Raw genomic sequence first — 22,996 nt, forward strand, 5'->3', positions numbered from 1 at the left:
GGTAGGCAGTACTCCCTGCATGGTGACATGTAACATTGTCGAGAGAGCAGCGCTGTGCGTGACTGCACAGAGAAGACAATGAAAGCTCCACACTTGCTAGTTTTCCTGCCCCTTCCTTTGGCTGATGTTCATCTCTATTTTTTCCTTGTAATAACCCATAACTGGGAGGATAATGGTGTTCAGTGAGTTCTGTGAGTCCTTTTATGAAGTTACCTAACCTCAGGGTGGTCCTGGGAACCCCAAACTTGCCATTGGAGTCAGCAGTGAGGGTGGTCACGTGTGGATGGCCCCTCTTTCTGAGCAGTGGGCTCACTCCTGCATTTCCTTATCATAATAGTGTTAGTTTAACCATCCCCTACAGGGAACCACCCCTTGAGCACAATCCCTTAAGCACAGTGAACCTATTATAACACTTCTGGAAGTGTTCACTGAGGGGCCTACATCTGTGGTGCCAATATTAAAAGATGCCAGGCTTTTTGCTAATGTTTGCATATAATTTCATTTTAAATCTGCTTGCCTATGGAATGGAGCAGCTGTGGCCAGAGGCTTGGGCAGGATTTGAAGCTCCGGTGGAGGAATGGGGCCCAAAGTAGCCCTCTTCTGGACGGATGTGTGAGCAGGTCCACAGTGTGAGGCAGACCCCTGCCCAAATCCCCAACATAGAAAAAGTGGCCAAAAATAGCTGCAACCTGCCTGGCTATGGCACTCCTGAGCATCAAGCAGACACAGCTGGCCCAAGGCACAAGCAGGGCTGGTCACCCCACCTGCAATGTCATCTGGGCTGAGGCTCCACATGTAGTCTAGTTTTGCCCAGGGCCCTGGCTGCATAAGGAAGGCAACATCATGGGTAGGATTATGGCTGTGGGCAGAGGAAGAAAATCCCACTCAATAGGAGCCTGGAAGTAGCAATGCCAAAGCTCACAGGAGCAATTAACGCTGAGACATTTAGCCAACAAACTCAAATCCTGCGAGAAATCAATCTTAAGAAAATGAAAATAAAATGACTATGGAAAAGGTATGTTTAATATGCTTACAGGCATTTTTAAAAGCATCAATATAAGCAAAATATATGTCATAAAACCTAAAGATGGGCAAAAACAGAAAAAGCAGATACAAAAGAAATTCAACAACAATAAATACGGAGATGACAAAATAAAGTCATCCATTAGGGAGACACTGAGTGAGCAGCCATGGGTGCCTTTATTGTAGTCTACTCTCATAGGTGCAAAGACACGACAGTGAAAAGAATATCACTGCCCAGGAGTTTATATTCTTGCAGAAGATACAGTCAACAGACAAAAAGAGAGAATATGATTTGAGATGCTATAAATCCTTGTCAATGCTATGGAAAACTGGAGTAGGCTGAGGTGTTGCCCAATGGGGTGGCATCTGAAGGTCGGGAAATGCTGCTCTGAGACAGGGACCCATGAGGTCAATGAAGATAACACAGGAGCCAAGCTGCGTGAGGAAGAAGAGCAATCCAGACAGATGGAGGTCCTTATCCTGACAAACTGATTCTATTAAACTACTAATCATAGAGCAAACATTTTATTTCCCGTGAAATTATGGATGTTCTAATTATGTTGACAACAGGTCTGATGCCACTTGCACTATGCTAATCCATTCTGTATCAGGAATCCTGGCTAATACATGTAGACAACACAATGCCTGCAAATAGAGTGAATTCAGGATTTGAAAGGGAGAAAATGTTAATTATCTGGAGATGATGATACTGTCTATATAAATAAACTGAGACCCTCAGACAAATGAACAGAGCTAATAATAAGAGTCCAACATAACAGATCAACATAAAAAGCAGCAGTACCCTTATGCAAAGATATTAAATAGAAAAGGGAATAAGAAAAAAATGCCTTTAATAAAACCACCAAAAAAATATAGGTACCTAAGAACAAGTCTAAGGAACATTACTACTGATTTTAGGAAGTAAAAAAGTCTCGGAAGGAGACCCAGAATCATTGGAGAGACATGCCATGTCATTCTATGGAAGGACTAGATACAAAATTATAAAGAACATATCTCTGGATGTTTTTCATAGTGTCCTTTTATTATTTCCTAGTTGTTAAATATCTTTCAGAGCAAAAAATAGGAAATGCCATATAATTTAAATCCAGATCTTGGTGGAGTTTGCACTGAACATAACAAGCTGATTCTGAAATTTATATAGAAAGTAAGCTAAGAAAAGTCTAAAGAATAGGAAAACAGAAGAACATGGAGGGGCTACTTGCTCTTCCAGAAAGCAGGCTTCTTATAAAGTAACTAGAGGCCGGATACACGAAGATTCGTGCAAGAATAGGCCTTCCTTCCCCTGGCTGCCAGCACCGGCTTCCCTCTGGCAGCCGGGACCCCGGCCTTCGCTCTGGCTGCCACTTCCCGCCTTCGCTCCAGGCCCAAGCTGCCCCCTGCCTTCACTCTGGGTCTGAGCCACCTCCCGCCTGCTCTGGCTGGCTCTGTGGCTGCTGCCCAGAGGCTGGCCCTCGGCAGCCGGCTGGGGCTTGTGGGAAGCTTGGCTTCCTTCATCGCTGGGGTGACGAAGGAAGCCAAGCGTCCTGCCCACTCCGGCGGGCTCCGTGGGTCCAGCTGACGCCACCATCTGTGTGGCGAAGGGCGCCACCATCTTTGTTGTGGAGTGATGGTTAATTTGCATATTACCCTTTTATTAGCATAGATAGCCTTATACCAAAGTAGCATTGGTTTGAGGAGAGACCAGTGGGTCCATGCCACAGGCCAGCAAACCAAGGCTCTTAATCCATCTCCTTCTGTTCTGTGTGCGCCAATGTGAAGGTGGGAGGGACCGTGGACCATGTGCACCACTTAAGGCAGGAGGGGAGGCCAGAGAACAGGGTACATGATGAAGAGAGGCAGTGCTGAGGCAGGGAAGGCACTGGCCTGGGCATGAAAGTGGGTGCCCATCCCTCCAAAGGTGAGAGTGATAAGGAGACTGACCCCTAAAGCCTCTTCAGGGAACTGCAGGAGAGGAAAGATGCAAGCATGGATTCTTGTGTCCACTATGACAGTGTTCTTTAGAACCAGAGAGACCAACCTGAGTTCACTTACTCCAGTCTTCACCCTTTGCAGAAGAAACTGAGGCCCAAACATGGTGGTGGTTAGCTGAGATCATGGGATAACAGAACCCACTGGAAACCTCATCCTGGGCTCTCTCCAGCTAAAGCACACCCGTGATGCTCTTTCCCTCGCCCTGGCACTTGAACCCTTTAGTCTGTTCCCATGTTGAGTCTCCCTTTTCTTTTGGTCTCTACAGCAATTCTCGCTCACTGGTTCTCTGCTCCCACAAATGGTTTTTCCTCTTTCCATTCCTGGCTCCTATTTCTCTCCTACCCCAACTCTTGAGTCCCCACCAAGTCTGTGATAACCCTGTTGGTGCTCAATTCACTCTCTCTAGGGTGGCTACAGAACCCCATGGCTTCAATGACAAGCTTGAAGCTAGTAACTTGTACATCCATATCTGCAGCCCGGACTTGTCTGTGCTCTGGACCATATACCATCTAATTTAGTAGTCAGCAGGATTCCCCCACGTGGCAGCCCATTAGTCAGAATACACTCTCCTAAAGACAAAACATCCTCCAGTGGAGCCATTTTCTAAGCCGAGAGCATTACTAGGTTCAACACAAAGAACCGTGAGTTACCTAACAGGTAAGGAAGCAACCTTATTGATATGATGTGTTCATGTTGATGCAAAATCAGTATCACAGAAGTCTGTCTGTAAGAACAAAGGTCCAGTTATTAAGAAATAGTTCAAGGGCAACTACTAGTGTTTGAGAATTAGAGGCACAAGGTAAGGCTCCCACCCCAGAGGGATCCTGGAAAAACAGAAAACTCAGAGAAGCAGGAGAAGATGGTGTGAGGTGTAAACCCAGACCTGGCCATCTACAACCAGCGACAAGTGAGACCCAGGCCCGTGCCCTGGCTGCCAGCAGGTCTGATGACTTAAAATGGGCATCGAATGACTTCAGGCATGAAGTCACCATGAAGAGAATTATTTCAAAAGACTTTCTTCTAAAGGTCTCTTATTTGCAGTCCAGGGCCAAATTTACAGAACTAAGTATGTCACCAATCAGAGCACATAAAGAAAATGTAAAAGCCATTTTAACACCTTACCTGGTCCCAGGGAGAGACGGTGCCTCCGAAACACATGAACAGGTAGGCCATGGCCACAAGACAGATCCAGATGACCACAGAGAAGAGGCGGAGCAGCTTCTTAAACACAGACTCGATGCAGGCGAGGATGAATATCGCAAAGAAAATTGCCAGGGCAGTGGGAACTGTTATTAAAAACGCCACGTGGTCTTCCACTTCCTAACAGGAAGAAAAATATTGCAAGGTGCACTTTAGTAAAACTGTGGAAGCGATGATTTATGTTATCAAAATCTCATCAACATTCATCAGTGTCAAAATATATTGGGTTTTAAAAATTATTTCATAAGTAGAACAGTTTGAACTTTTGAAAATGTAATTTTCCTCTTAAATAGCCATGTTTTTCTATAGAAATATCCCAGTATTCGATATTTAAAGTATGCAAAAGAACTATGTCATTAAAAATAAAATTTCCCTGAAAAAATGGAGAAATGAATTTTATTAAGAAGTGAATGCAAGAATACATAATCCCCGGATAAAATAAGACAACCAACTTGACTGCCTGCATTACAGGATGTAAGAAATGGCCTGACCATAGAAAATGAAGGCTTGCAAAGGATTTGAAATCTTTTATTTTTAAAAATCTAAAAATGATCTCAGTCTCTAAAATGATGAGCTCTTATTTTAATGCATGGTGATTAATGTTTCAACAGGATCATAGGTTAATAGAATAGGGACAGAAAGTGCTAAATATAGAAGATGAGAGAGCGGGAAATACTTCGAAGACTGTGCTGTTTTGCTGGTTTCCTTCCCCACCTCTCTTGGGCTTTAGTAGCAAAAAGAAAATGGGCATTTATTAATAGCCTCTTACTAATTCATGATTTTAGAATCCACATTTACTCAATAATCCTCATTTTCTATACATCTCTTTCTAGCTCCTTCCCAGGGCACACTATTTCAATTCTACACAATTCAACACAATGTAAGAGATAGCATGTTTCCTTTGATTATGCAAGCAAGGGTGTAGGCCTTAGCTTCTGCAAACCACCATGCTGGAACTTGCTAGGAAAAGTGTGTACTCTGGAGAGAACACAGTTCAAGATCTTAAATCCTCACCCAACATGTTTAGTTACCAAAACACCCAAAGGAGTTTCAATTTAAAAAAAAAAAACACCCTATGGCTGGGACCCTAAGAACTTCCATTGAGGTTTTAGAATTTTTAAAGTTAAAGTAAAAGCTGAGACTTATGGAGCAGCTCCTTGAGCCTAGTGAGCCCCTCCCGTCTTCTGGTTGCTCCCAGGTTCACTCCTCCCATGAAGCTTCACATTAGGTATGTCCCCATCCAGATATCAAGCCATTAACCACGGAGCAGATCAGCCAATTAACCACACAAGTCCAGAGTCCAGATAGACATGGAGGAGGAAGAAAGGCACCCTTGATGACTTTATGTCCCTTTCTTTCTCACAATTATATATGCGTCAAGTGATACCCGGGAACTTGGCAAGTATAACAACCATAGGAAATACTAATAGATAGATTTTCGTGCTAAGCACTCTTACATATAGTAACCTCTTTAGTAACTACAACAACCCTATGATGGGGCACTGGTGTTAGCAATACTCTGCAGGAGGAAAACTGAGGCACCAAGAATGAAAATGAGTTGCCATGGGTTGAGCAAACAGATGAGGGAGAGAGAACCAGAGCTCAGGACAGGGATCTGGCTGGGGGTCTGTGCCAGTCACCACCGCAGTACTCTGCCCTCTAGTTTTGCAGAGATGATGAGCCACACCAAGTGGAGCCAGCCCTAGCGTGGCCAAAAGAATGTATGTTTCCAGAACTGGCAGGAGACAAGAGGATTAAATGTGATGTTCTTATTCTCTCCCCCATTGCTATTTTTGTCCATGATTAAGTGTCTAAGTTGTACTCTTCCCCTCAGACACATGTTACAACCATTGCAAAAGGGTATCAGATATCCACCAGGCTGCCAGGGCTCCCCTGCACTCAGACACGGCGAACCAATGTAAGCATGGACATGACAGCATGCCCTCTGGGGATATCAAATTTGAGATTGTGATCGCTACACACATGGAGCTCTGAAAACCTGTTTTATTTTAAACCTCCCTAAATGAGCTTAACTGAGCTATGGGCAGAAAGCTAACTGGGGAATAGCCAGGACAGCTGTTTTCCCAGTAAGACTTTGCACTTACTTCATTAACCCAGTAGGGGAGAAACCATCGTGGATTTTATTGCCTCTTATTTCTCCAGAAAATGGTACAAAAATATGCATAACTGTAAAGTGAAAATTAGTAGGCAAAGGAACTGAAAGATTGTGATAGAGTCCTCCCAGGAAGTGGAGGACATACCTATAGGCACTTTCCCTGCACTTCTCTTAAAAGATCTGTGAACATGACAAAGACCCAATGGCCTATTACATTGGGTACAGTATAGGGCAGGGGTGGGCAACCCCTGGCATGTGTGCCAAATATGGCACACCAGTAACTTTTCCTGGCACGAGAAACCCTCTCTTATAATCTTCCATTTACAATTTTTTTTTCTTAATATCGACTTTTTTTGTTTTTCAGATAAATTCAGTGTAGGTGCATCTTAGATAAATAAATAATTTTACATAACAAGTTATCTTAAAGACCATAGACATGGATTGACGAGAGAGGGGAAGAGCAATTTCTATGCCTCTGCCTTAACTCTCCCTGCCTTCCTAGATCCGACCAGTGTTTTGGTTTTATCCACATACGCTTGTGAATCTTTGTTCTCAGTGATGAATTTTGTTAAGTCTCGTAATAGGAGTAGCCTGACGGATGAAAGTAGTAGCTCGTGCATATCTCTGAAGGTCACGAAATATAAACCTGATGTAAAATCTCTGTCATCAGTGATGCAGCAGCAAAAGTCCCACTGATAATATCAAACAGAGTCATAAAGTTTTCTGTCGGACTATCATGGTACATGTATACATTAAAAAATAAATGTATTTTTCATCATCATATACTGTGTTTTTGTCGCTTGAGTGAATTTTATTATTTCTTCAAGGTTCTTCACATACGTACACCTTAAGAGATATCAAGTAGGCATAACACGTTCTCAAAAAATTAGGGTTAACATGCAGAAGAATTTTGAGTCAGAGATTTTGCTGTTTTTGGCACGCACTCACAAAAAGGTTGCCCACCCCTGGTATAGGGCAATATAGGGTAAGACTTGATATTGTGCTGGCTTGAAACATGGCAGTCTTTGCCTCACTTTTTTTTTTAATGTCAGGGTCTTCATCACTGAGAAGACCTCTGTTAGACACAATGTACCCGGGGCGTAAGTCCCAAAATCTTTTCAAAGACCCATAAAAGTACCTTGATTTCTTGAAAAATTAAAACATCCAAGCTTTTAGGGTCAACGGTTACATACATCTTCATGCTAACACATTTGTAAACTATCATTGTGAACATATTTTTAGGGAGGCAGGAGCATAGGAAAGCCTCTGAGTCACAATGCCATCCTAGGGGCTTGTGTCATACTCCTGCTCACCAGATGCCTGGCGTCACCAGGTGAATCCCACACCCCAGAGGACGGCCTTCCTTCAGCTTCAGTGCCCCCACCTAGGCAGGTGATAGGATTGTGAGATGGCCAACGGCTTCAGATAGTCAGCAGCTGCTCATGAGGCTGTGGCCCTAACCACCGTAAACCCTGAGCCCACAGAGAGACAGGGGCTCTTCTAGAAATAGAACAGCCATCAATTTATTCTTCATTTGCCTTTGAACTCTAACTCTGAGCAAGTTTTAATATAGACTTCTCCACAAAATAGAATCTTTTATAAGAGTGTCAAGGAGAGTATTCATTAAAAAATGTATAAGCTTATAAACTACATTCTTTCCTAGTCTCACTGTTGGCATCATGCATTTTTCTTAAGGCTAAATAAATTGAATAAAGGAATGCCCTCAGACCTTGAATGACACAGCCCTCCTCCCTCTCCTATTCCATTCCCTGTGGACTGAAAGGTGGATGAAGCCACAAGGCACACCCCGTGGCTGTTTTCTTCTGGAGTAGTTGAGTTTTCAAAATTCAGAATACAAAGCAAACAGAGTTACTTAAAATAAAATGAACTAAAACATTCAAAACATTGTCAATCTAAATAAATATGTTTATGTACCCTAATCCCTTCTCCCTTCATTCAAAAACTAAATGAAATGTGCTAAATTGCTTTTATTAGTACTAAAATGCCTTTAAAATATGCCTTTAAAAAGATAAAAAATTACCATATAACACATACTGAATGAAATGTATTAAAATGCCTTTAAAAGGGAGATGTCAAGTATAAACTTCTGTAATGATAATAGGTTCCTATTACTCTCTTTGATCATTTTATCCTTTCTTTTTCAATGCATTTTCTGTTACTTTTGGATGGCTTCTAATTGCTAGGCCTATTAAATACCCATTGCTTTTATTTATTACGTGACAGCCTCTTTGTTTCTTAGAGGCTTTTTCATGGATCAAGGGATTATCTGTATTTTCATTCTTTTCCATGTGCCTTTTTTGCTTTTTGTTAAACAGAACTATTTTTCATTTAGATAGTAAAGAGCACTGTAATGTAAAACACTGCTTTTCTATAAAAAGATGTTTAGTGAAGTGCTTTGAAGTCCCAAGACTGCGGGTAGCAACCCATTACTTACTGCTGTGTCTCAGGGGGAGCTCTGAGCCTCTAGCCTACGTTTTCACGTGAACAGCAGTATGAACATTGCATCGCTAGATTCAACTCAATCCCTATCAAAATACCGTTTGCATTTTTCATAGAACTAGAACAAATAACCCAAAAAGTTTTTAGAAACACAAAGACTAAGAATAGCCACAACAATCTTGAGGAAGAAGGACAAAGTTGGAGGCATCACACTACCTGATATTAAACTATACTATAAGGCCTATAGTAATTAAAACAGACACATAGATCAATGGAACAAAATAGAGAGCCCAGCCCACTAGTGTTGCTCAATGGTTGTCCGCCCATGAATAAGGCGATCACCGGTTTAATTCCTGGTCCGGGTTTCAGACTCAATCCCCAGTAGGAGGCATGCCAGGGACAGGTGATTGATGTTTCTCTCTCATCAATGTTTCTATCTCTGTATTCCTTTCCCTTCCTCTCTCTCTAAAATCAATAAAAACATATTTTAAAAAAAGAGAGCCCAGAAATAAACCTACTTATGTGGACAATTATTATATGACAAAGGAGGCAAGAACATACAATGGAGGAAAGATAGTCTATTTCATAAACTGCATTGAGAATATTGGATAGATATATGCAAAAGAGTGAAAATAAACCTTCTTACACCATATACAAGAATAAACTCAAAATGAATTAAAGATTTAAATGTAAGACTCAAAACCATAAACCTCCTAGAAGAAAATATAGGCAGTAAATTCTAACACTTCTCTTAGAAATACTTTTTTTCTGACATATCTCCTCAGGCAAGGGAAACAAAAGAAAAAATAAAGAATGGAATGACATCAAACTAAAAGTTTTTGCACAACAAAGAAAACCATCAACAAAATGAAAAGACTACCTACTGAATGGGAGAACGTATTTGCCAATGAGGTTAATATGCAAAATTTATAAAGAACACATAAAACTGAATACCAAAAACCAAAGAATCCAATTAAAAAATGGGAGAGGACCTGAATAGACACTTCTCCAAAGATGACATAAAGGTGGCCAAGGGACATATGAAAAGATGCTCAATATCAGAGAAAGGCAAATTAAAACCACAATGAGATATCACCTCATGCTTGCTAAAATGGCTATCACCAATAAATCCACAAGAAGTGTTGATGAGGATCTGAAAAAAAAGGGAACCCTCCTACACTGTTGGTAGGAATGCAGATTGGTGCTGCCACTCTCAAAAACAGTATAAAGAATCCTCAAAAAATTAAAAACAGAAGTACCTGTACTCCAGCAATTCCACTTCTGTGTATATATCTGAAGAAACCCAAAATACTATTTGAAAATGATATATGCACTCCTATTATGTTCTTTGCAGCATTATTTATAATTAGAGGCCCGGTGCATGGAAATTTGTGCACTGGGAGTGGGGTATCCCTCAGTCCGGCCTGACCCCTCTCACAGTCCAAGAGCCCTCATGGGATGTCCTACTGATGGCTTAGGCTCGCTCCCCACGGGAGCTCGCGAAGCTGCAGTCTGGCCTCCCTCTGTGGGAGGCGACCAGCTGATCAAGGGAAGGCTACACCCCCATCACACTTCTGCTGCTGCCACTGCCAGCCACTGCAGCTGCCTGAGCCTTGGCCCTCGCAGCCACCGCGGCTTGTCTAAGCCTCGGGCTGGCCCTCGCAGCAGCAGCTGCCATCCGCTATCTGCCATCCACAGCTTGCCTGAGCCTCAGACAGCCACTGCGGCTTTGTCCAGAAGGACGTCTGGAAGACGTCCACCCTAATTAGCATATTACCCTTTTATTAGTATAGATAACCAAGCTCTGGAAACAATCCAAGTGCCCATCAATAGACGAGTGAATAAAAAAGCTGTGATACATATATACAACAAAATATTACTTAGCCAAAGAAAAAGAATAAAATCTTATCATTTGCAACAGCATGGATGGATCGACAGGGTATTATGCTAAGTGAAATAAGTCAGACAGAAAGACAAATACCATATGATTTCACTTATATGTGGAATCTAAAGAACAAAATTAATGAACAAACAAAATTAAAACAAACCCATAGATACAGAAAACAAGACTGATAGTTCCCAGAGGGAAGGGGGTTTGGAGGACTGAGTGAAAAATGTGAGTAGATTAAGAAATTCAAATTGGTAGTTACAAAATAGTTACGGTGAGGTAAAGTACAGCATGGGGAATATAGTTAGTTATCTACACTAATAAAAGAGAAACATGGTAATTGGCGTACGACCGCTACCCTTCCCATTGGCTAATCAGCGTATCCTTATGCAAATTAACTGTCAGCCAAGATGGCGGCCGGCAGCCAGGCAGCTGGAAGCGAACATGAGGCCTGCTTGCTCCAGTGACTGCAGACTCCAATGTTCCCCGCCTGACTTGCTGACCTCTGAGCTGGCAGTTTGAAACATTCTAACAAATATAGGCCTGGATCTCAGAGCTGGAGTTATACATTGTTTCGATTATAGAACCTAAACAAACCAGATACCTGCTCTCAGAGCTAGAGCCAGAGCTAAAGCTGGCCCAGAATAAATTTAAAAAAAAGAAAAAAAGGAGCGGTTGGGAGCTTCAGTCAATCGCCAGCCTGAAAGCAGCCCTCAGCCCCTCACCCAGACTGGCCAGGCACCCCAGTGGGGACCCCCACCCTGAAGGGTGTGTGACCAGCTGCAAACAGCCATCATCACCTCATCCAGGCTGGCCAGGCACCCCAGTGGGGACCCCCACCCTGATCCAGGACACCCTTCAGGGAAAACCAGCTGGCCCCCAGGCCTCTATCCTATATAGTAAAAGGGTAATATGCCTCCCAGCACTGGGATCAGCGGAGCCATGAGGCCTCCTGGCACCGAATCAGCGTGACAGGGGGCAGCGCCCAAACCCCCTGATCGTCCTGTGACTCTGTGTGTGACAGGGTGCGGCGTCCCAACCCCCTGATCGGCCCTGCTCTGTGTGTGACAGGGTGCGGCGCCCCAACCCCCTGATCAGCCCTGCTCTGTGTGTGACAGGGGGCGGCGCCCCAATCCCCCCTCCCCCACAGGCCCTGCTCTGTGTGTGACAGGGTAGAGCCATAACCTCCCCATCGGCCCTGCCCTGAGTGTGACAGTGGCTGCGCCCCAACCCCCTGATCGGCCCTACTCTGTGCGTGACAGGGGGGAGCTCCCCAACCCCCTGATTGGCCCTGTTCTGTGCATGACAGGGGGCAGCGCCCAACCCCCTGATGGTCCCTGCTCTGTGAGTGACAGGGGGTGGCGCCGCAACCTCCCCATCGACCCTGCCTTGAGTGTGGTAGGGGGCGGTGCCCCAACCCCCCAATCGCCATACCCTGAGCATGACTGAGGGTGGCATCGCAACCTCCCAATATGCCCTGCTCTGTGCATGACAGGGGGCGGCGCCCCAACTCCCCAATCAGCCCTGCTCTGAGCCTGACCAGGGGCTGCACCTAGGGATTGGGCCTGCCCTCTGCCACCTGGGAGCAGGCCTAAGCCAGCAGGTCGTTATCTCCCGAGGGGTCCCAGACTGCGAGAGGGCACAGGCCGGGCTGAGGGTCCCCCTCTTCCCCCCCCCCTCCCCGAGTGCACAAATTTTTGTGCACTGGGCCTCTAGTATTGTAATAACTATGTATGGTGCCAGGTGGGTACTGCAAATATTGGGGGGATCATTTTTAAAATTATATTATTGTTTAGCCACTATGCTGTACACCTGAAATGAATATAAAATAATATTGAATGTCAACTGTAATTGAAAAATAAAATTTCTAAAAACGAAATCTTCTCTAAAAGAACTTTTAAGAAATTTAAGTAATTCTAAAAAGACCATGTAGTATGAAAGATGAAAGTGAACAAATATAGTGGTAAACACCTTGGTACAACCAAACACACACTGTCTATCTGAAAGAATAATAATAAGTGTATAATTTCTAAGCTTAAAAAAACAAAATTAAAATATTTAACAATAACAATAATAAAGTCAGGAAAATAAAAATACAGATAAAGTGTTTCAAAGTCATTTAATGAACTTTTTAATATATAAATCCCAAATGATCAGAGAAAAAAAAATGAGAGCGAGAAAGAAGTAAACAAAATCAAGCCAAACAAAACAGCAATAAAAGAGAAGAAAGAATTGGGACAAATAGATATCAAAGAAGTAAAATGGTACAAACAAATGCAAATTTATCAATTATCACAATGAAATAAGTAGTTTGAACTTGCCAATTAAAAGGCAGATTCCTTTTTTAAAAAAATATATATTTATTTATTATTTTTCTTTATTGATTAAGGTATTACATATGTATCCTTATCTCCCCATTGTCCCTCCGCCCCCCTCCCCCACTCAATGCCCTCACCCCCCTGGTGTCTGTGTCCATTGGTTAGGCTCATATGCATGCATACAAGTCCTTTGGTTGATCTCTCCCCCTTACCCCCACCCTCCCCCACCTTCCCCTACCTTCCAAAACTGGATTATAAAACAAAGCCCAACTATGTGCTATTTAGAACAGACAGAATTAAGCAAAAAGACACATGCCCTGCTGGCATGGCTCAGTGGTTGAGCGTCAACCTATGAACCTAGAGGTCATGGTTTGATTTCCAGACATGCATGCCCAGGTTGCAGGCTCCATTCCCAGTGCAGGGTGTGCAGAAGGTAGCTAGCTGATCAATGATCGTCTCTCATCCTTGTGTTTCTATCTCTCTATCCCTTTCCCTTCCTCTCTGAAATCAATAAAAATATATTTTAAAAAGACAGAAAGATTGAAAATAAAAAGATGAAAATATGCTAGTTTAATATCTTACAAAATATGCATTAAAGAAAAATAAAATTAAGGATAAAGTAAAATAATAAAATGCTCAATTCCTGGGCAATTATAACAATTTTAAACATCTAAAAACCCAATAAAACAGCCTCAAAATGTATAAATCTAAAATGTATATAACAAGAGGGAGAGTAAACTAATGTACCAAGAATAGAAGAGTTCAACATCTCCATCCAGCTATTGATAGGTTGAGCAAACAAAACAAAGCAAATAATGCAAAAGATTTAAATGTCACAATTTAGCAAGCTTGACCCAATTGACAAATACAAAATTCCAAGCTAATCTAAGGAAAAACAATATTCATCTCAAGTGCACATGGAATATTTTTAATTATGTACCAAGAATTTTCCAAGAAGAGATATCATAAAGACCCATGTTCTTGGATCATGGTGATTTTAAATTAGAAGGTTATATAACAAAAGCATAAATCAAAATCACCACTTATTTGTTGGATAAAAAGACAACTTTAACTTTTGGATTGAAAAATAAATCATTACATAAATTTGAAAAATATAATTAAAACAATACCTATCAACACTTGTCATGTACTTGAAGAAAAAATGGATCTTGGAGGGAAATTGGTCATTTTTAAAGTTGAGCTGAATTATCTATGCTCAATTTGGTTTTGCTTGGAGTTACATTTCTCAGAAGCCCTTTCTCTGTATGGCTCTTAGAGTTGAACAGATGAGGAATTTGTGTGGTTCTCACCTAAGGTCTTCACAGTCCGATATGGGCATGCACAGAGCTCCAGGCAGGCTCCAGCTGGCCCTCACTCGCCCCTGCCCCATATCCTGCTCTTCTATCCAAATGCTGCCACTGGTGAACAGAGGCCCAGCAGACTCTTGATGGCAGAAGCTCAGAAGTAGTAGCTACACAGAAGCACAGATTCTCAAAGCCCTTTCTATTGAGCCCCCTTTGAGTGCCTAGCCATGTTTGTCTTCACAGATTGCTCTCACTTTTTCACTCAAACCAGCACGTTGTGAAGACTTGTTAGTGATTCTGCAAATAATTATTCTCCATTTGAGAAACAGTAGCTGGCTTGTTACTAAACCCCAGCAGGGACTGAATATTGACCATGGATACCAAGTCCCTAGGCCATCTGAGATGTCAGTCATTAACAGAATGTTATGTAGCCCTCTAGGCAATAAAGCTGGGTATGCACAGAGGCATCTCATACACAAGTGGAGGTGGAATGAAAGAATTAGGGCTCAGATAGGTCTGAAAGCACAAGTAAATCGAATGAGCACATAGTACGTAGTCTGTACTCCTGCTATACCGTCTCCTCTTTCTAAACTTGCACCTAGTCCTTGTAGAAAATTGCCTAGGCCTGAGGAAATAAAAATCCAGTTCTGGATTACAGCTGGTTCTGCAGAACACACTAGGGCCACCTACAAGGAGGCAATTAAAGCACCATAACTCAGAGCCCCTTACATGTGTCATCTTCTGGAGAACCAGCAACAATCCCTAGCAAGCTGATTACAATTGACTTCTTCCATTATGGAAGGTACAGCACTTTGTTCTCACTTGAATTGAAATTTCCTGTCCACAATGCTTCTGTCCAAACCACCATGGGAATTCACTGGTCTTACCCTTTTCTGCATCACCCTAAAGCAGCTTCCTTGATTGAAGGTGGGAATGACCTTCTGAAGACTCAGTTACAAGGCCTGCCTGTGGACAACACCTGATGGAGCTGGGAGAATGACCTCCAGGATGCAGTAGAGGCTCTAGAACCGCAACCAATGCATGTCACTATCCTCCCACAGCCCACGCTCATGGATAGAAAAACAATATAAAGTATAAATTCTCAACAATGAATCAATATATTCAACATAGATACTATTACGATCCCAATAGAGTTGTCTTATATGGAGATTGACATAGGTGATTGCAAAGTTTATATGGAAGAACAAAAGAATAATCAAGAAACATTTAAAGGAGTGCATGTTATTTGCCCTGATTAATATAAATACTTATCATAAAGCTTTAGTAATTATAATCTGTGTGTTTGTGTGTGCAAGTGTGCAGTTTTACCAAGGGGAAAAAAAAACAAGACAAAACTTGAGCAATGAAACAGAATAGACAGTCCATAAAAAACCATTGATATGTGGGAATTTGGTGTGGAAAAAGGAATAACTAAAATGGACCAGTAAAAATTCATTCTCCACAAAGAAAAAATATGGAAATTGATCTTGATCACAATCTCACACCACATATATATCGGACATATGTGATATGTATATATATATGATATATGTGTGTGATAAAATGAACAAAAAAGAGAATAATAAACAGCAAGTGTGATATGAAGCTGACTTCTGAGGGTGGGCAGGGGAATGGGATAGGTGCAGCGTGTAGATAGAAATACATTACTGGAAGTTCTCTAGGCTGGACTGGTCTCATGAGTGTTTATTTCAGCACAAATATATATATGAGCCAGATAGAGATGAATGAGGATTGTGCTCAAGAATAAAAAATTAAACACATTAATCAAATGATAACTTCCATTCTGTTTACCTAAAAGTCCAATTCCGAAGAACAGATGTTATGTATGTTTGAACTAACTGCAAGTCAATGATAGGAAAGAATTAGACACTAGATCTGCCATATGTTTGAACTCTGTTAACATTTCTTCATTATCTCTTTCATTTGCATTCACCTGATCTCTTTGGTCTCTTAATACTAAACATCAATAGCTTTTTATTGGTCCTAGTAATAAACTAGCCTAAAATGTTGTGTCCTTTATAATGTTTATGGGTCACTAGTAGCTTTAAATCTTAATAATTTTGCCCTCTATTTTTATATAACTGTAAAAAAATAATACAGGACATTTAACACACACATACAATCCTGGCTAGGCAGCTCAGTTGGTTGGAGCATAGTCCTGATATGCCAAAGTTGTCAATTCAATTCCCAGTCAGGGTACATATAAGAAGCAATTAATGAATGCATAAATAAGTGGAACAACAAATCTCTAAATAAATAAATAAATAAATAAATAAATAAATAAAAACACATACACATACTAATACTTCATTGGTCTTTGAGGATAAGCACATAGGAATGGGAGCCAGCATCTTTGATCTCTGGCTGGCCCTAGCTCTAATATCTCAACTTCATTGTGTCTGGTAGATAATAAAGGATGTTGGTAGAAATAGGCAGAGGTTCTAATTCGAAGATCATGTAGTCAGGGGTCCACTTACAATAGTGTTGATGCACTATCTTCTGTAGGACAGTGACCCTAGAACCTTGACTTATTTATAGGCTCTTTCAGACAACAATAACCATCTTGAGAAATCTCAGGAACTTCAATGACCTAAAAACGAGTTATTATACTTTATGTTTGATGTTTCAAATGCAATAAATTGTTCATATAATATATTGAATTGTGCTAATCATTGAAGATTCCCATTTCAATAACAAAGTCTTTTTAAGTGACTTGGTTTGACTCTAAGATAAAATTGGCCGTATGCATCCCTCATAGTCATGGCCCAGGTCTGCATTCTCTCTTGTATTGGCATCAGCATTCATTCTAGGACCCCGGGCAAAGTCAAAAAACTGGTTGGCAAAGCTGCTCCCAGTGGTTTTTCAGGCTGAGACTCCTATTACTGTGTCCATCACTCTGTCACCCAGATCTGACTCCTGGGAATGAAAGTATAAACCCAAGTAAAACAAAAGAACTAAATTAATTATTTGTAACATTGCCAGCAACAGTTGGACTAATGAAGGCTTCATTCGAATCTCTCCTCAGATCCCTTCCTTGTGATTTTTATTATATCCTTATACAAAGAGGGCATTGAAGCAACATCAGTGAAGTTTTAATTTGGTCAAATGGACCAAACACATGAGCTAATTCAACAACCCTTTCTCTCCCCCCAAATGCACCTGGTGGTGCAAACCAGAACTGCTAGGTATGTGTCACTTCTCTAGTTTGACACTGAGGAATCACATGGTAAATATCTTATATAACATCAAAACTAACAAAATTGAAAAATATGAACATCCATATGAGTGTCAACTTGGCAAGAATTTTACTCCTGGAGAATGTTAAATTATGTCAAAATGTGACTTTTAGTTAAACAATCTATGCTTCTGTCTCTTTTTTTTAAAAACTCAGTTATATGCACAACATATATCATATAAATAGAAACACATCCCCTGTGCTTTCATACCCAGATTTAAAAATCCTAGTACTCAATTAGTTTTCAATGAGAAACACAGCTACAGGAGACCTTGACAGGAAAACCCCCAAGGTACAAATATAAGAAGAATAACCTACATTTTGGGGGTACAGTAGGTGTCCATCACTGTGCTAAGTGCTTCCATGATCTATCTCAATTCTCAACAGAGCTCCCTGATCCTAGTGATCTTATTCATTTTATTTCACAGGTGAAGCAGCTGAGGCTAGGGCAGATACATTAATATGTCAGGAACACACATTAAGTGGCAAAATTGAGACTTGGATCCAGGTCTATCAGCAAAGTTTTGTGCTCTTAACCAGTAGGCCACATGCTGGAAAAGACAGCTGCTGGGGAAAACATACCTACACCATAAATTACAAATGTTAATTAAGCACCTGTGAAATGGTTAGTGCTGTGTTAAATATGGGGAGTGCTACACTTCTCCCCTTAAGAACTAACAATTAGTTGAGGAGACGAGACGGATTTACAAAACTACCCTGCACGTCAGATGACAGTAATGTAGTGGTTGATTCCGTATAGTTCATAAGCTTTGCAGATGTCAGAGGCAGAAACCAATGCAGACAGGGTGCTCAGCCAAGGCTGGACTGTGTCAGCTCTAGAACTTGATCTTGTGCCCATGCCAACATCAAGTTCTAGAAAGGATGAGTGTACCAGTAGGTTGGATACAAATACCTGGCTTTGGCCAACAGTTACTGATCAAACATACCAATTAGTACAACCATAAACACCTTTAATGGAGCAATAGATCAGCTCTAACTGTGTTGTTATCTCTTAAATAGAATGTTTGATTTAAAAATATCAGTGAGTTGCACAAACAGTTCAATTGAAATGGATTTTACATGCCGCAGTCTTAATGCCAGGGACTGCTCAGACAATAGAGGCAAAGCCACAAACGGATACTCTGCTTAATGGGGAAGACACTGGGAATATTCAGCAAAATGAAAACAAATGATGCCCCACCTCAGTGAGTTCATTGTGAGGAAGCATCTCTACCCAGATTTTTTTTAACATTCAAGAGAATAAAATGGACAATGACTCCCTTACACAGAATGAAGGTTGAGGATGTCCACATCATTATGAAATTTCAACAAGAAAACTGATTTTGTGCCAGGGCCAGATATGGGCATTCTAGACCTGCAGTGAGCTCTAGAAAAGTTCACCCAGGAAAAGTCAAACGTGCTACACCGGGTGCCATCATCACTGGTGCCATCACTGCCACCGCCATGGCATGACCATGAAGAAATGAGCTCACCTCTTTTGGTGTCAGTTTCCTCTTCTGTAGAATGAGAGCCATTCTAGCCCTAACACTATGTGGCTATGTGTTCTTTCATAGCAATAAGGGAAATGCAGATACAGAAGACCCACTAAGAACAATAGTTCCTGGGGGCATATTCTGTGTCAGACATTATTCAAAGTGCCTCACATGTACTAATTTGGACCATCACATTAGAAGACAGGTATCATTGCATTTACAAACAAGACAACTGGGGCATACAGAGCTTAAACAATTTCTCCAAGATCACAGAAAGGGACAAAGCCAAAATGCCACGCAGATAGATGCTCTTAACCATTACAGTTTCTGCCTTTGTTAAATGAAGAAAGCAAGGTACTTTAATTATGCACTTTAATATCCACAGGATGCTTCCAAAGTCCTTTCTTGCTAGCCCTCTAAATTGTAATCACCTTTCTGCAGAAAGTTACAGTTTTCCTTTTCTTTTGTTTATACCAAAGTTAAAGTAAAAATAAAAACTAGTGAATTACTGGTTGTAAATTAGAAATACCTGTCAACTAAGATTTTCCTGAAAGTATAGAAATGCTCAAAAAGAGGTATCTTTAGCTACCTCTACTCCAATCCCTAAGAACAAGCACTATTGCCTTCATCCCCAGAATTACAGGACCAGAGAAAGTATGCATTGACTCTCCTGCTCCTTAGGAGAGATGACAGGCATATTTACCTGCCTTCTCCAGTGTTCCACCTCCCACAAAAGGGCTGAAGGATTGACTTCTTCCCATTGGCATCCTTCAACTGAGGCTACTGAAATGTTGTCTGCAATAATAAAGCCAAGTTCATCCTACAGTGATTGGGTTGGTTGGTTGGTTGGTTGGTTTGGGAAGAATTATGATTCTTTCTCTACGTATAGACAAAAGAAACACTGATTTATCAGCCTCTAGGAAAACACCAGATACTGGAAATTTTATTTGTAATAAAAAGTACTTATGGTTATCATTGTAAAGATTTTACACTGAATCACAGTAAAAGCGAAGAAAGCAGATCACTTCTCAGTGAAAATCATTATTTATTCAAAGTACATACATATTTCATAAAAGTATACTAGTATACCCATATGGCTTTCAGCATCATACCAAAAAAAAAAAAAAAAAAAAACCACCCAGAAATCTATTGTATTGCAGTATCTGGCCTCTTAAAACTTATGGGAATAAAATTTTTCCATTCCAGTTGAAATATTGACTATTTCTAGTTACAAATTTTAGCCAAAACAAACCTGGCTAGAGTCACCTGGTATTGTGACAAACAAACAAATAAAAAATTAAACCTTTCCTATCAATGACAGGCAAATTTTGAGAAAACCTATCTGACTCGGGACATAATAAAAGAGGGAAGATTTAATTCTGAGAAAGGATTTTCTTACATTTCATAATGAGAACCAGCCATAGAAAATAAAGTGACATCATAAGACTTAGACTACTTAAGGTTTGGTCATATTAATTCCCAGTTTTCCAAGGCTAGGGGCAAAGTTTATTTTGCTCATCATATCCAGTACTACCATTAAAAATTTCCATGATAAGCAATGGAAAATATTCTCATATTATTAAACAGAATATTAAAATTCTAGACATGCTATCATGGGTTCTATTAACTTTGTTTCATGTCTAGATAATTCTTAACAAATATGGAGTTAAACCTACTTAATAGCTTTTTATGTAGCAAATAATTAAGCAAGATGGTGAAGTTTCAATTCAGAACTTATTTTTACAGTATAATACAAATACTTTGAGGATTAACTTCATGATGCAGAATCATGGATTGACCGTAGATTGAATTTAAGTGAAACTAGGTTCTGAATAATGTCAGTTAGAGAAATACAAAATCAAGGCAATGCCTACGTTTTCCTTTTTAGTAGATATTTCCAACCGCTTTGTACAAAGGCAATTAAATATAGCAAAAAAAAATCACTGTGTATTGGAATGATGCTAAGATCATTTTGCAATCCAAATGTTCTCAGATCTATGGATGTGCATCAAGAATACTGCCAGACTTTTTCTACTACAAGAACTGATGGAAATCAAAATCAGGCAGATTCATGGGAAAGAAGGAATCTATCCAAGATTTCAGGCAGCAAAAATAGATCTGCTGAACTCCTGAATTACATCACAGCCTAGCTATTCTAGTACAGTGCTGGAAGGTGGACACCTGGGCCAGCCCCAAGCAGCTGTTCCCATCTCCTGAATAGATCTCTCAGAAGTCAGGCTCTGATCAGCCTGCAAAAGTTAACTCAACCCTATCCATGCAAACACTGCTCTATGTTAACACCGTCCCATCTTCCAATGGTCCTATCCCAACCATCTTTGACTATCTGGATGGAGAACATATTTTTGGAAAGAGAAACTGCTGTTTATGACATCACTAAAAGCAAAAGAGAAATAAACTGTTAGGAGCTTAGAACTATCCCAGTCCCTCCTGAGGTCCAGTTTCAGAGGATGTGCCCATTCCTCCAGGGTTTCCCACTCCTCCCTTGGCCTGCAGCCCGAGTTCCCACCTGAAGTTAGCCTTCCCACCACCCTCCCAAAATCTGGAATGTTTCTGTGCAGTTTGTCACCTCGAAGGATTTACACAGTAGTCAGACCATGGACCAGGTACAGCAAAAGGATGGGATCCATCTGGACCTCAGCCTGGGCTACAGCCATGCCATGGGAAGTGCCCATTTTGTGCTGAAAATGATTTAGCTGAATGGCAGGAAAGTGCGAAAATAATTGATTGATCAAGGAAAAGTAAAATCGCCTGTGTAAACTTTGCAAAAGGAGACCACTCAAGCATTTGCACCACTTAAAACGGAACATGACGGAATCGTGTAAAGAACCACAAATACAAAGATCAAGAGGTCAGAGAAGGGTGCTTTCAGCTCGACTCCACCGAATCTCTGACTGACCCATTCAGGAACATCTATACGAAGGAGGTCAAATAAATTAGAGATCTATGTCATAGCAAAAACAAACAAACAAACAGACAGACAAAAAAAAAAAAAGGCCGTGTGTGTAGGGGAAGTATGAACTCCCCAGTTGTCTTTAAATATATTAACGCTGCTATAAATAGGCCATCACCTGCTCCTCCTTTTCCACTTAGAAGAGAACAAGCCAGAACAGGTTTGCATTACAGCTTCAACAGAATCACCAGCAGCTATGTCCTGGCAAAACAGATTTCCAGAGGAAATCTGACGTGTTTTCTTCCCTGAAAGTTCTGGAACAAAAAGGAGATGCTTTTAGAAATGCTGCTTGCCAATGAGGTTGTCTCTCTCAGAGTCCTTTTTGGCCCTAAAAGTGGTGAAGAGAGATAATGATGCCACTCCAGGGAGCACTGGAGGCTGTGCTGGTTATAAGGGTGTGAGACCTGCTTGAACCCACACCCAGGAGGCAGGATCAAAGGGCGCTCCCTGTTCTCTGCTTTACATGTACGTGTACGTACTAGCCAGGTGTGATATGTGGCATCATGCTCTCTCCTACACTCTTTTTAATTTTGACCTCCCTGGATTTCAGCAGAAGACAGCACCCCTTCACCAGTGTGGGGGGAAAAAGGAAACTCTAGTTTTGAAAGAACCCTATGATGGCAAGTTTTCCAATGCATAACGTTTGAGCACCATCTGGCTCAGGATATCAGAAGCAAACTGCCAAGTACCAAAGACAGCTATTTTGCACACTGGGTGAAACATGCACAAACATCTACTTCTTTGCTCAGTGGACACAAATGTGGTGCATATTTATAGTCTAAGCTATATACTGTATATATGTATGTGTATATATATATAAACACTTAGTGAAGACATCCCCAGATCAACCACCGCTCCCAAAATATCTCACTGGGTAATCGATGCCTAGCACAAACATATCATAGGAGGTGCAAAAGTTTGAACCACACAAACAGAAGGATCGGTGACAGGAAGTTTACTGCCATCTACAGATTT

General features: G+C 41.1%; 1 protein-coding gene across 2 annotated transcripts in view; it reads right to left on the reverse strand.

The window, feature by feature from the left end:
• ADCY2 (adenylate cyclase 2) overlaps positions 1–22,996 on the reverse strand; it is a 283,755-nt gene that overhangs the window by 259,777 nt on the left and 982 nt on the right. For both annotated transcript variants that reach the window (XM_070411956.1, XM_070411955.1), the window contains exon 2: positions 4,138–4,335. In XM_070411956.1, coding sequence (XP_070268057.1) covers positions 4,138–4,335 — 198 coding nt within the window. The remainder of the gene's footprint in view (positions 1–4,137; positions 4,336–22,996) is intronic.

This window comes from Myotis yumanensis, unplaced genomic scaffold (genome assembly GCF_028538775.1).
Source record: "Myotis yumanensis isolate MYYU_CA2020_CCGP unplaced genomic scaffold, mMyoYum1.0.hap1 SCAF_4, whole genome shotgun sequence".
NCBI classification, from domain to species: Eukaryota; Metazoa; Chordata; class Mammalia; order Chiroptera; family Vespertilionidae; genus Myotis; species Myotis yumanensis.